This window comes from Crocodylus porosus, unplaced genomic scaffold (genome assembly GCF_001723895.1).
Source record: "Crocodylus porosus isolate Cpor-Errol unplaced genomic scaffold, CroPor_comp1, whole genome shotgun sequence".
NCBI classification, from domain to species: Eukaryota; Metazoa; Chordata; order Crocodylia; family Crocodylidae; genus Crocodylus; species Crocodylus porosus.
This window is the reverse complement of record NW_017728906.1, coordinates 92,453,360-92,467,791: the sequence shown is the minus strand read 5'-3', so window position 1 is coordinate 92,467,791 and position 14,432 is coordinate 92,453,360. Positions and strand designations below refer to the sequence as shown.

Genomic DNA, 14,432 nt, shown 5'->3' with positions numbered 1-14,432 from the left:
ACAGCAATTTTACACAGAAATACAGTGGCAACAAATCACTAGACACCTGCAATGCAATTTTTTTTCTTTCTTCTACTGAACGGCACAGATTGTGGTGTACCTGTCAAGGCCACTATTGCCCCATTCAGCTACAGAGTATTTTCTCAGAGCTCTTCGGAAGAGGAGATTGGGTCTGTTGTACTGAGTGGTGGTTTCTTGAGCACCAGCTGGACTACTGCATGCATCTGGGTGTTCACACAGATTGTTTTCTAATTTCCATGTCAGATCCAACAATGGAATTGCATACTTACAGCTCAGCAAAGAAAGTCCTGTGGATTATACTCAGTTCATAGAAACAGAGTTAATCAAATGCCAGTAGGAATTAACTAGTTGTTTTGAAGGTGAATGTTAGAGCAAACAAGTGTTTAACAGATCGAATTTTTAAAAACATCACTGGCATGGAATGCATCTTACTGAATGTCTCAGTGTTACAACAGCTGTCTAGTCTTTTCTTTAAACTTGGATTAGAAATACACCATTTTTCAGAAATAAAATATTTCATTTAATTGGCAAGTTGAACACACATTACAGGTCATTAGTACTTTATAAACATAATATTAAGTTACAAACACATGTTAAAAATTGCAGTTCTATGGCAGCCAACAGCGAGTCAAATTCATTTTCTGCAACACTTTATTACTTTCCCTTCTCCATTCTTCCTGGTGACAATGAATAAGAGGACCATTTATTATCTGTTAGAACTCTGGTCTACAATATTTTCAGTCAAAACAAAGAAATCTGATTCCTAACACCAACACTAACAAACAGAACTTTCAAAATAAATTGGCCAATTTATACACCCCAAATGCAGTGCAAATACTGCTGAAGATTTATTCCATAACACTCTAGGCAAAGATATGGATTATCTTCACATTACTCTTTTCTGGTCCAATTTAGAAACATAAGACCCATGAATTCCATGACATTACATGGGCTTCTGAGATATCAAAGCCATACACTTTATTGAATCAGAACCTTACAGACAAAAGGTTTATGGCATACAACTAAAAAGCATACATAAATATATATCTTACAATTAGCAGACCTTCATGTTCCTCCTTAATGACTTTTGTTGGTATTAATGAGATACACAGTTCATTCCACTTTCTCTACACACATACCATTAACCATCATGTATGTTAACATACTAAAGTTTAAGTTACCTTTAGTAAAACTCTATTTAAAATTTAAAAACAATATTTTAAAACATGCTTGGAAAAAGTATAAAACTATACACCAAAAATGAAGTGGTGCCAGGGCAGTGTGGATTTGACCCAGGAAATGTCATTCATAGAAAAGCCATTTTCCTAGCATTAGGTTTAGGAGTCTGAGTATCTCAGTTGTTAGGTATGGTGCCCTAACACAATGTTCCTGCTGTCATTTTGAAAAATCAGAACAAGTTGTTCAGTATCCCTTCAAGTTGGCACTTCAGATACAGCCATTTTAAATCATTGTGACAAGACTGTATACAAATAAGATAGCATTGACATTAGTTCAGTTTTACCTACCTAACTTGTTTCAGTTAATTACAGCACCAAGGTTTAGTATTGAAGGGAGAGAAGTCTACTCAGTGTCTTTGTAGAAACAACTTTGTATCTCAAAAATATCAAGAGTACCATACACATCTGGATTTCTATTAAAAACTGTGCATTCTTAACAAAAGTTATGCTGCTGTAAAAACAAGAGGCCCGCTCCTTGATGTACTCATGATAATACAAGTTGCAATGTGAGGGACTACACCAAAAAGGATGGATCTTCTTCCACTTCTTTTTTAAATGTAGGCATTAAAAGCAAAGTGTTACTAAGCTTTTCCTAAGATGGCATAATGCAGATGTGTGGCATAATATACAAGTAACCAGGAACAAAAAACCAGTAACAAACAACTTTAGAAAATGCTGCATTTCATCAGCTTACTTGCTTTCCGTAACATGAGGGATAGTTGCAAAATGAAGTCCACGCACCTGATCATTGAACTGATCACTAGATTCCAAGAAATCAAAGCATATTTAAAAACACACGACAACAACTGCCTAGAAGGCAGAGTTCCATCATCTGTAGATAACCAGATGAATAAAGTGCATAGCAACTATTATAACAGTTCTTGGAGAGAGAATAACACACTTAGCAAGACATAGAGTTTGTAAGCTTGCGCTTGTTATCTACACTGTGCTACATGTGGTTTCCCTTTTTTAAGCTTTTTAAGCTTCAGTGATTCATCCTTCAGCATCATCCTGTCACTTCTTTTACACTTCAAATGGAATGTGCTGAGATTTCGGACTGCTGCCTGATGTAGCTCTGAAAACTCTTGTCTCCAATAGGGTGTTCCCTAAAAAGGGAAAAAAGTTGAAGAAAAAGTTACATATGTGCTACCCTGATTATTGGGAAAAAATACTGATTCTTCTAAAGTACCATATTTACTCAAATCTAAGACAACCTTGAATTTAAGATGACCCCCCAGTAATTTGATTCTATGCATGGTAATTATAAATTTATTATCATTTCCCATGTATAGAATCTAATTATTATTGGAGGGTCATCTTTAATTCATTTCTATATTGCTGCAGGGGGGCAGGAAGCAGGGGGTAAGTGGTGTGGGGCAGTCAAGCAGCCTGCCCCATGCTTGTGCCCATCTTCTTGCCACCTCTGTCTCCTGCCTGCTGCACCCCCAACCTTGGGCCCCCCTTTCCCCTCCTCGCCTCCTCAGCCTCTGCTCCCCCTCCCCTCTCTACTTCCCAGCCTCTGCTACCCCTCCCCCACTGCCCACAGGCTCCATCCTTGTTCTAGCCTGAGGCCATGGTCAGTGTCCTAGGATGCAGCATGTACAGTACCTGCTGGCATGGAGAAAAAATAAGTGGGGGGGGGAGGGAGAGAAACAGGCAGGACAGCAGAGGTGACATGCAGGAGGAGATGATGGGATGCAGAGGCAGTGTGGGGGGAGGGGGCAAACACAGGCAACAGCTGCAGCTATGGCCACAACCCCAGGTAGGGGCTGAAGCTTGAGCCACAAAAGTCACTTGCCCTACACCCCCATCACCCTCTTACTCAATTCTAAGGTGAGGGGCTTCCCCCCATATTAAAGGAGGGGGCCTTATCTTATAATTGAGTAAATATGGTAATAGATGTTGCAGATTAAAGGAAATTTTACTTGCAATTGAAATTGAACTACACAAAATTCTTAAATATTTGCATCTTCTGAGCCAATATCTGATGGGCACAGAATCACTTTTTTATACTAGTGCTACAAAGTTTCCATTATTAATATATTTTTCCTCAAATACTTGTTACCAATCATACTACCTTTGAAAAAGATGTAAGCACTTTATTTGTAAACTGTTAAAAAAGAAATACATTAAGCCCAATCAAAACCTTACATGCAGCTGTACTGCAGGATGTTTCCCACCATGAATAGTTTTGAAAACCAGGAAGTAAGCAAATGAAATACTATTTTATAGAGTTATTGCACAATCCGTACTTACTGGCTTCCATATTTTGTCTTCTTGAATTTATCCCTCTTGTACTGAGCGTGTTCTTGTTCTAAAGTCACAACGTCTTCTATGATTTGCTTTAGTGTTTTGTATGTTTCCTTAGGGTCATCAATGACAAATGTTGAATACTCTTCCTGTTCTGGCCCATCATACACAGATTTGCTACCACAAGCCTCTGCAAAGACAAGTCATCACGTTTACAGGAAAAGCCCCAAATCTGAAAAAGGGAGACTGTAGAAAACCCTCTATCTGCAGATTACATAGGCCAATAAGTCTCATTTTGCTGAAACTCGAACTTTTAATATGGATTCAACTTTCATTAGGAACTTACTATTACTGGTTAAGAAGCAAACTGCATAAAGGTCACAAAAAGCAACTACAAATCAAACTGTGACTTTTTTTTAAAGAGATATGACTAAAATTGATTTACAGGGTGGGTAACTGCTAAATATGTTTTGTAATGCTACTGAGAAAGGATTGGAGAACAAACAAAAGTTGAAGTAGAATCAATACAACCCCAAACATTCACTTGTTATGCTACTATGTGGATGGGGGTTGAGGTAACTGGCTAAAGCAACTAGTTATATGAATCTGTCAAGTGCCTTTGCTTTTAACTGTTTTGTTACAAAGGGGGAAATAAATCTTTCACTTTACCGCTATGTATCATTGGATTTCTAGCTTTTCTGCTGTTTCAGTCTCTGCTTCTAAACTACCATTTCTTGCTGAACTGCCTATGTGAGAAACTTCATCCCCTTCCCATAACTGAAACTAGATGCTTCTTCTGGCCATGCCAACTCAGAAGACCAGGGGGAGGAGGCACTGGGAGAGATGGGCATGAGGAGAGGCAGCTCGGAAGTGGTAGGAGATCTTAGGTTCACATAACTGCATGGTAGCCAAAAGTGGATTAAAGGACTTTCCAGTCCGTATGTCTGACACCACTGGCTCATATCATATTATAAAATAAAGTACTATTTAAAGCTTAGCACTGCAGGGAAGGTTTCCCTGCCACACTGTGTGCTGAATTAGGATCTCTAGTTTGGCATGTTGCACTTCAGAATGCTTTTCTGGCTTGCCTAGAAGCACTAGCTTCCTCTGCTCTTGTGTCTTTGTATTTCTATCCCTCATTCCATATCTCCCCTCCACCCTACACTAGCATACATTTTCCAGTTTTCCAGCCCCATTTTGCTTTTCATTTTTAAACATTCATGGGGTCAGGTTTCACTGATGCACGTAAAGTGGCTAAGGGGAAGAAACTGTTTGAATCCAGCATGCTCTTTGGAATTGAATCAGAGGCATGCACATGGTTTCTAGTAATACAAAACCTTGTTCCCGCTGAAATCTCAGCTTGACCACTGCTTCTTTACAGGATCAGTAAATTTCTAGTTAATGCACACTTTAACTTGTCAATTCAGAGCATGCAAACTATGCTCTTCAACTATTTTAGGATTCTGTGGTTGAGACCCTACCTCAAACAACTGTTTAATATGTGCAAATAACTTTTATATAGATTATGAGCTTGCACTGTGCACCAAAAATAATTCTCACAATTTTTTCTGTTGCCTGAAGGCAGTTAATGAATGATGACACACTGGTACACAAATGTATGCCTGTGGAGCTGGTCTAGATTCATTTGAAGCATAAAGTAACTCAAACTAAGTCATTTTCTTATTTTGTCCCCACCTTGCATTTTCTCCAATTTTGGCATATACAAGTTGAAGAGGGAGTAGATGCGTTCAGTTTCTCGATCTCCATCTATGTCTAACTGTATATTCGCTGGTAGGCCACTATAAAAAAGGATAGAAACAGGATGGTTCAAGACTAGTTTAAAAAGTCTTATGTTTCAAAGCACAAAAGCAACACTTCAAACTTAACAAGCTTGAAAGCATGCATCACTCCCAGGTTCAAAAATGAGAATTCATCAAAAGGTGCTTGCCTGAGTGTCCTGGAGCTTGTAAAGCTTCCTAACACAGACCTGCCTGACTGATGACAGTTCAAATTCCCTTTGCACTGCCTATTCAGTACACCTTATATTGGACTAAGAAGAGAAGACTTGGTAAGAGCACAGGTCACTTTGTTGAAACAGTGAGACAGACTGAGAAGATAGCTAAGTCTCTGTTCAAATCCTGGCTTCTAGGGCCAACAGCTACTGATCTACTGGATCTGTGAGGATGACAGCTCTCCTTTAGGAACTAAACTGAGACCCTCAACTGTCTCCATACAGCTTATGGAAAGCCCTACAAGCAGGAATGATATTCAGTCACAATCAATTTGAACTTAGCTTAAAATGTAAGTCTAGACAGAAGTAAAGGGTTGCTATCTTCAGTCTAAATAAACTTGCAAGCAAGTATCAGAAAGAAGTCTGTCTGAATGTGAACCCCAAATCTTAAGTATTAAAACTGCCTACAATTCAAACATACAAGACAGCATCCTGTACTGCTAGACTGCTATTGCTGCCCCATTCCCAAGAAAACAGATAATTTTGGCCAGGATCTGTAGAGAGCAATTGAGTTAGGAATGAGAAGACAATGATTTGGTTGATGTGTGACAAGTTTTTTACTGTCCAAAACCAAAATTGCCTTGGTTGCTTGCATGCTCTTATGAATATTATGCCATTGAGAATTATTCTGCATTGATTTATCACATCCATAGCAAAATTCAGAGCAAGAAGCATTTGACCAGTCCTTACCCAGTGCAAGGGGTACAGCCAGGAGCATTATCTGCAGTAGCCTTACAGCACAGCCAGTGCCCATTGAGGTATGCAGAAGGGTGATAAACTGTGAGGCGTTTCTTGTTGCACTGGCTAACTTTGGTAAGGATATCAATCCAGTCCTTGGCCTCAACACAGTTATTTGCCTGAATGTACAGGACTCTTTCAGGCTGAATCACTTGGAACATCTGAAAAAAGGAAGCAAGCCACAGACTGAATTATCAGCTTGTTTTAACTGAACACAACAGTCAATTCAGAAGATCAGCCAGTAAAGGAAAAAGTTTTTTAATGGCATAAACTTCCAGTGTACCAAAAGGTGTAGTGCACCAGTTAGCATATTTACTGAGGAACATGCAAGGGATTTTTTTTTTTAGGTTACAGGACAAATCCCAAAGCAACACCAAGTCCTATTAAACACACGCGGATCTGTGTTTTGTCAGATTACATCTTTAGGTTAAACAACAAAGCTTAGCACTGCATGCAACAGGCTAGTCCTGTTCCTGCAGGAGACCATATACAAACTACTAAAATTAACTTCCTTGTTGGGCTCCAAGTAGGCTTTGCAGATGGCCTTGGAGATGCTATTTTAATAAGGCTGCAAGCTCCAGCTTTTGGAAGCCTGACAGAAAACACATGGAGTGCTGAAAGGAAATGCTGTTCAAGGGAGGATGGAGAGGTCATGTTTGGACCAGCCTTCCTGACAAATTTGCTTTAATGCTATCATACATTATTTCATCACACGCTTTGTTTGGATTTTCTTTTTATAACCATCCATGCCTAACAAATGTAGCTTCTAAAAATAACAAGAAAGAAATAGCAACTGTGTTTTCTGTGCCTACTTAGTGGTAGATTAGTTGCACAAATTATTAAGTACTTGTAGTATCTTAATGCTTAGTTTAATCAAGCCTGGGTACCCATGGTGATAGATGAACAGTCCCTGACCCAAATAGCTTATAATCTAAGAATCAAAGTCAGTGTTTCAATTTTTTTTATGCCCCTCTGGCCTCTTCCAAAGGCAAAACGTCAAAGCATTTCCCTTCACCTGATTAACTGATACCTGCTAATTTGCAAAGGATTAATTGTGGTAGAAGGTAATGATTTAACTGTAGCACTGGAAAGGCAAAACAAAGTAGATTACATAATTTTTCCAAATGTCTGGCTGTCACCAGTTTTCCTTTCTATTGTGTCCTCCTGAGTGTCCTCCCCACCCCCATTAAAATATGCACATCACTGTTTGTACATGGCTTTGAAGAAAAACCCTTACACTATGTAGAAGTAATAACACTCAGCAGATACAACTGGCCTCCTAGTATTGCTTTCCACCTCCCAGCTCCTCTGTTTTGTTTTTTTTAAGTATAAATTCACTTTTATGCATTTCAATCAAACAAACCTTTGTCCTGAATTTAATACCTCTGAGGATCAAAAACAGAAGTCTTTTAAAGCAAGCTCCCCTGAATGTATATAGGATCACTATTTATTCCCTTTATTACACCATAAGGTATATGCTCTTGGAAACCGAGAGGGAATATACTTTCTAATTCACAAGTGGGCCTTTTCACTTAAATTAAGGGAGAGGGAAAGTTGCCCTTGACTTTTTCTCCGTATTAGGTATTTTTATTCTACTACCAGACCTTGGTCAAAATGATGTGAGATTAATAACTAGTACTGTGGTGATGTGGTAGTATCACTTTTTTAAAAACCTCCCAGGATAAAACTGGTAATTTGGGGTGAAAGGAACAAAGCAGGGAACTATCTAGAGCATACAGCTGAACCTCTTCAATGCAAAAAACTGCAGGAAAGAGAATTCTAACACTCTGCTTGGGTTAATGGAGTCCTGTACATTACAACAAAGTAAAAGATTTAAGAGAGATGCAGTTGCGTAATGGGATACCAGTCCTAAGTGAACTAACACATGACAACTGTTACTGAGAAGCCAACAGTTAAGCCAAGAATTTCAAGTGATTGCAAGACCTTTTCATTCTCAAAAAACACCAGACAGCAGTTGCTCTTTAAGCAATGTTCTCAAAAGACCAAGATGGTATTTGTGTTAGAAAAAAAAAAGCAGTACATTAGCTCTGCAAAGCCAACATAATTGAAGGCTTGTCTTCATGGCAGTGTTAAGTTGAGTTACTTGTCAAGTGTTGGCCCTAACTCAAGTCCTGTCTACACACAAACCCCCCTTAATTCAAGCATGGATCTGATTTTAACTTCAATGGGCTGGTCTGTCAGGCAGGGGAAGGCTGCAGTTTAATTGTGTTCAACCCAGCAGCTGCCAACAACCTTTGTGCAGCTTGGAAATTATTTTTTAGCATGGCTTCTCATGATTAACTCATGAGGTCCAGTAAACTATGCAGGGAAGACATTCCCTCACGGAGGGTGAGCTTAAGTCTACTCCATCTTGTTACAAACACCGGCAGACAGACTGAGAAATGTTATGCTTCTCATGTTACAAATACCATTGAGTCAAGTGCAGAACTTCAGTTTACTTGGCCCCTCAGACAGAATACCATCACAAAAGTCCAGTATCTGGTCAAAGCCTGAACATTACCCATCTTGGTCTCAGAAGCTGTGCAACTGCAGAAATGGGGAGGGCCACGAGATACTAAAAGCTGAGATCCATGACAATTTCTGTATAAAAGCCTGTTTTAGGCAATAAGTAGAGACAGAAGAATTAAAAACCTCTAAGGTCTGTACAATGGGAATCACAGGACCTGACTTGGCTTTTTCCTGTTCTGCTGCCCCTATTTCAACACTCCTGAAAATCACATTTCTGGGTTTTTTTTCTGTATACCAGACAGTATCTATGGCAGATATGAATGTAGGATGAAGTGCTTTGCTTATGTATAGGCTACAATTGTCTTGGTTACTTTTAGTAAGTTTCTTGATTTCTTGCAAAAAGACAATAATCAGAGAAACAAATAAAATGTTACCTACTGAATATCATTCCCTCCTGGAGGTATCGCCTCACGGGGGTTAAAGATAGGAGGATTAACACCCCTGTTCTTATCTAGGGGCCAATAGCTCTCTCTCAACCACATCTCCCATGAACCTGTATGCTGTCCCCTCTGTGCGAGTGACAGTGTGCATCATGAGACTCCTTGAGTTTTATTTTCATGATTTCTATTATTTTTGTGGCAAAACTGTAGCCTCTCTTGTAAGAAATGTGGCCATCCCATATATGAGACAGCAGAAATTTCATACCATATCGGTATGCTGGTGTACTATAAAAGTTATGTTGGTATGGGTATGGGAATACTCTCCTTGCTTACACACACTATTATGCCTATTGCTTCTGCACAATTTCTGTATTTTCAGAAGTTATTCTAACTGGTAGATTATTGCAAGATCACATGTTCCTTCAAATATTTAAGTCGTTAATTCTTCCCATGTCTCAGGTGCTAGATTGCCAGAAGGGCAGACAGTAAGGTGTCTTCGCTACACCAAACTACACATAGACTAGATTGCAGTGGGTGCTGCAGATAACTAAACCCCAGTAATGCTGACAAGGCTCCATTAAGAATCTGAATGGGCAGTACTTTTGGAAATCCATGCTACTATATACAGAACACGCAGCTGTGGTTGTACATCTTTCAGTGGAAATCCAACACTGGTTACAAAAAGTTGATTTGGTGGTGGCATAGTATCCAGAGAAATTAAATAAATGAAAAATGAATATGACCTACTTACGTTTTTCATTTTAAAGGACTCCTCCTCCAATTTCTCCACAGCAAGAATGTTTTCTATTGGAATGCTACATAGAGGATGATCACCTGCAGCAAACAATCACAAACAGAAGCCGGATAACTGCTCAAGGCTTCACTCTACCCTATCCAAAGCTCTGATTTGATTTCTAGGAAGGAGAAGGTCAGTGTGGCTGCAAAAAAGCTAGCTCAGCAGGGTTTACTGGTAGGCCTTCAAGGGCTCAGTGTTGGAGCTAAAGCAGAGATGAAATTAAGGCAATGTGTCTTGCCAGTCAACCTCTTAAAAAAATTAAACATTTCAGCAGGGCAAAGTATTTCCTTTTATGAAGTGGCAGAGAAGAAAATCACTCTCCTCAACTCTGGTGATGGAGGATGGTAGTGATGAGGTAAGACCTCGAAGACAAGACAGTGAGAGTTAAGTAATCTAAAAAATTACTGAGATCCTCCAGGCTCCACTAAGCCCTACTGCTTCCCCACCATGCATGATAATTGTTCTCTTTGGTAAATCCAATCTAGCTGGAAGGTCCCAAAATAATTTCACCTACTAGTAAGACTATTAATGAACAAATATTTGCAAATTCAAAGCATGTGTTCAAGCCCTGAGCTGCTCCAGTCACTTGTACAAATGGACCTAATTAACAAAAGCCAGTAAAGAGAAACTTGCTTTCAGGAATCCTGTAAATGAGTGATAACGAAAGCAAGAATAAGAGAATTAATCTATTTGTTCTCAGAAGAATAAAAACATAAAACAAAAGCCCAACAAAAACAAAACAACAAATGAAAACCAACAGTATTCCAGTAGTTGCATGTAAATAATCTGCATCCAATACATTTAACTTTATCTGAGTGAAATATCAGATACCAATAAATGGGGAAATTCTGTGAACTGCAATTGGATTTCTTCCACAACACTAAATTTGTGTATAGTGGCCATAGGTAATATTTCCCCACCCCCCTCTTTCTGCATGAAAATCAATTTATATTCATTTATTCCTTTAACAGGGGTAGGGTGTGTAACAAAGCTGAACAATCACTGCAGAGTCTGAGAAGTTCCATTCAAACTTTTAAAACAGCTTTACTTTTGAGTACTAATACTGTATTCAAAATTTTATCTATAAATTAATGCTCCCATATCAAGTTTGCAGACTTGACATAGAAGAATGCAAATTAAAATCTAGCCCTTAAGTGGTCTGTTACACAAGTGCACATACACACAGCGCATGTTAACAGAGAAGATACTTTAGAGATTTAATCAATAAATGTACCCCAACAAGCATAGTGCTTTAATGCAGAGGTGTCACAGATATGGCCTGCAGCTTGGATTTGGCCCATTAAGCCCTATCATCCAGTCCCCGGTGCTGCCCGTGTGTCTCAGAGTTCACTCACAGGCAGCATGTGGGGTATCCTGGATGACTCCATATACAGCGCTCACTCCAGCTTGTCTTGGAGTGGTGGAGCCCACCATATGCAGCACAGCCTTGGAGCATTCACAGCAGGACCTTGCAATATATGGCACCCACTCCAGGACACATGGTAGATCTAGCATGCAGGGCTGGCCTGTGGGTATAATTCAGTCCATGTATGGACCCTGTACCACTCATCCAGCCCATGAAACTGGATGAGTTTGCTGCCTTGACTTTAATTCATACAGTTCAGTTCACTGCATCTGCCCTTTATCAAATGATTGATATTAAGAACAGAGAGAAAGGGAAGTGAAGGGGAATGTGACCTTAAATTCACTGTATCTGCTCAAATACAAAGCACAAACTATTTTCTATAGCTGCACACACAGAGGAAGAAACTTTCTTTTTAAATATACTGTAAGTAGTAGTTTATGATGAAACTTTCAATGGTATTCTTTCAATTCTAACCAATCATTTACCTTTTAATCCCTGCTTTTATCAACATAAAGTTAGAAAGCGGAGAGGCAAACCTTTGTTACCTTTACTTTTCTGATAGGTAAATTCATGGTTAGTCAAGCGGAACCATCTCTTCTTGAAGTTTTTCATACCAAAGCGTTTTCTACCTTGGGCTCTTTTGATCATGAACCTGTTGCAAATGAGATAACAGTTTGTACATAAATGCACTGTATAACAATATCCCATTGTCAAATCCAAGAAATCACACACAATACCTGCAACATGTGGGGCTTTATCTTGACTAAAAAGAATGGGCAAGGTTTTGTAGGCTTAAAGGCTAGGTACAGACATTCAAAAAGTCTGAGGCAGAATCGATCTAAGTTACGCAGCTTTCTGTAAGTGATGCAGTTTAGATTGGTAATTCACCCATCTAACATACACTCACACTTTAGTTGTGGCGGGTGGGGAGGGGGGGAGCAAATGTTAGAGCAGGTTCCACCATTTTTAAACCAGTGTATGGGCATGTCTACACGTGCTTAAAGTTGTTAGTTAAGCCTGCCCTTTTTTGCTAGGCTTAACGCAGTGGAAGACCTTTCTCTTGATGCACAGCTTAAACAGGAAGTTGATTTAATTGGGTGACTTGCACCTTAGATTCTTGCCTAGACTGTCACTTAATTTGTTAAAAAAAATCCAGCGAGAGGTGCTACCTTGTATCTAGGCTAAGAAAAAGGGCTAAACTTAGCTAGCACACATTCACTAAGCCTGACCTAATGCTACTGCTTTTCCTATGCAAGACAGTTCCTTAGAGGCTTTAAATAAATAGAGCCTCTTTAGTGCAGGGATTGTCCAGATATGCTATAATCACTCCCATGATCTAGTAATAGAAAACTCTGAATGCTGTGTAACTCTATTTCCAATTAACAGACTAGCGCTGCAGTCAAGAAATCTGTGTTTTTTATCACAGTGCAAATTAATCTGTTAGAAGCTGCTAACTTTTCCATTTATCAAGTTACTCTTTGTAATCTCAGGTAGAAATTAATTTAACAAAGAACTATATTATAATATCTGCATACCCAACTGCTAAATTAACACACAGGTTACAAGGTAACTTTGACATTCTGACAGCAATTTCATAATGCTCTACATAACCATTCGTGAAAAACACGAATGAGAGAGGAAGTGTTTCATGAATAGCTACTTTACATATCATACCAGTGGATTCATTGCCACAGTGTATTAAATTGGGTAGGATAACCAAGAAAGTAAAAACTACTTGCTATAAAAGTAGTTTTTAAAATCAGCAGGAAATACTGTGCAGCACAGAGAACATACACAAAATGGAACTAGAACACACTGAGAAACTGGAACCTTGGAATCTTCTTTCCTGATGTTCCATCATCAGTTAGAAACAACTGGATTGTGTCAGACTGAGTCACAGGTCCTGAGACTTGGAGACCAGAATCAAATGAAGCCTTTCTTCTGCAAAGCATTTCAATGTTAATGCCCTCTTGCCACTGTACTATGCATGGGATTGCCCTGGTCCCTAAAACAGTCATTTTGACTCTAAATTTCTTGAGGCAGAGTCATAATATAGTTAGAATATGGCAGGGTTGGAGTTGTATCTTAGGCCCCTGCTACATTACATTATATTACACAATTAACGAGTTAATGATGCAACAAATTTAGACTGGCAACACATGTAAAGTAAGACCTGCTACAAATGCAAAGTAATTATGACACAATTCTTCGTTGGCAATCCCCCACAGTTAAGGATGATTGTCTTATCTGTGTATCCAAAGATGGCTGATAGGGCCTATCCAGAACTGACAGACTCAACTATGGCTCAGACATAAGTTTCTGTGTGGGGCGGGTGGCGCTGGATTCTTGATTTGGTCTGCAACATGCCAATTCTGCCGTTCCTGCTTTTCCATCTCCTGTTGCTGTCGTGAAGTTTCAAAGTACAGAGATCCCAGCAGCAGCGGACTCTTCCTCCATTTGGGGTGGTCCTGGATGACAGTCTCCCATGAGTTGACACCGATATTGCATTTTAAGTTAGCCTTTAGGATGTTCTTGAAGCACTTTCTGTGCCCTCCTCTTGAGCCTACGCCTTTGCTGAGCTGAGGGTATAAACTTGATTCGTGAGTCTGGGAACATCCGGATGACATGGCCAGTCTAACAAAGTTTACGTTGGATGATCATCACCTCAGTACTCGTGGTGTTTCCTTGCAGGAGGATGCTAACATTGGTGCATCTGCCTTCCCACTGGATTCAGATGATCTCTCACCTGCAGCATTGATGGAACTTCTCCAGCAACTTTAGATGTCTCCTGTATGTTGTCTAGGTCTCAGCTCCATACAGCAAGGTGGGGATTGTGACTGCTTGATAAACCATAAGCTTGGTTTCAGATTGGATGTTGCAATCTTTGAACACCCACTTCAGGTGCCCAAAGGCTACATTTGTGGCGATGCTGGATTTCTTTGTTGACATCAGCCTTCTGTGAGTGATGGCTTCTGAGGCACAGGAAATACTCAGTGTTCTCCAGAGTCTCACCATGGATCTGGATTACTGGAGCTGGGGACTGGTTCATTAGGAGCTTGTTGGTGGAGGACCTTAGTTCTTTGAATGTTAAGCATCAGTCCCC

The 14,432-nt window shown here is 39.6% G+C and overlaps 1 protein-coding gene across 2 annotated transcripts in view; it reads right to left on the bottom strand.

Moving 5' to 3' along the window:
- Positions 1-1,851: 1,851 nt before the first annotated feature.
- Positions 1,852-14,432, bottom strand: part of RASA3 (RAS p21 protein activator 3) — a 198,070-nt gene continuing 185,489 nt past the window's right edge. Inside the window, exons 19-24 of one of the 2 annotated variants that reach the window (XM_019529614.1) lie at positions 11,866-11,981; positions 9,919-10,001; positions 6,211-6,419; positions 5,205-5,308; positions 3,516-3,699; positions 1,852-2,365 (exon numbers count right to left, since the gene is read on the bottom strand). In XM_019529614.1, the coding sequence (XP_019385159.1) occupies positions 2,290-2,365; positions 3,516-3,699; positions 5,205-5,308; positions 6,211-6,419; positions 9,919-10,001; positions 11,866-11,981 (772 nt within the window). In that variant the 3' untranslated portion in view covers positions 1,852-2,289. The remainder of the gene's footprint in view (positions 2,366-3,515; positions 3,700-5,204; positions 5,309-6,210; positions 6,420-9,918; positions 10,002-11,865; positions 11,982-14,432) is intronic. The other variant, XM_019529615.1, reaches the window with a different exon arrangement.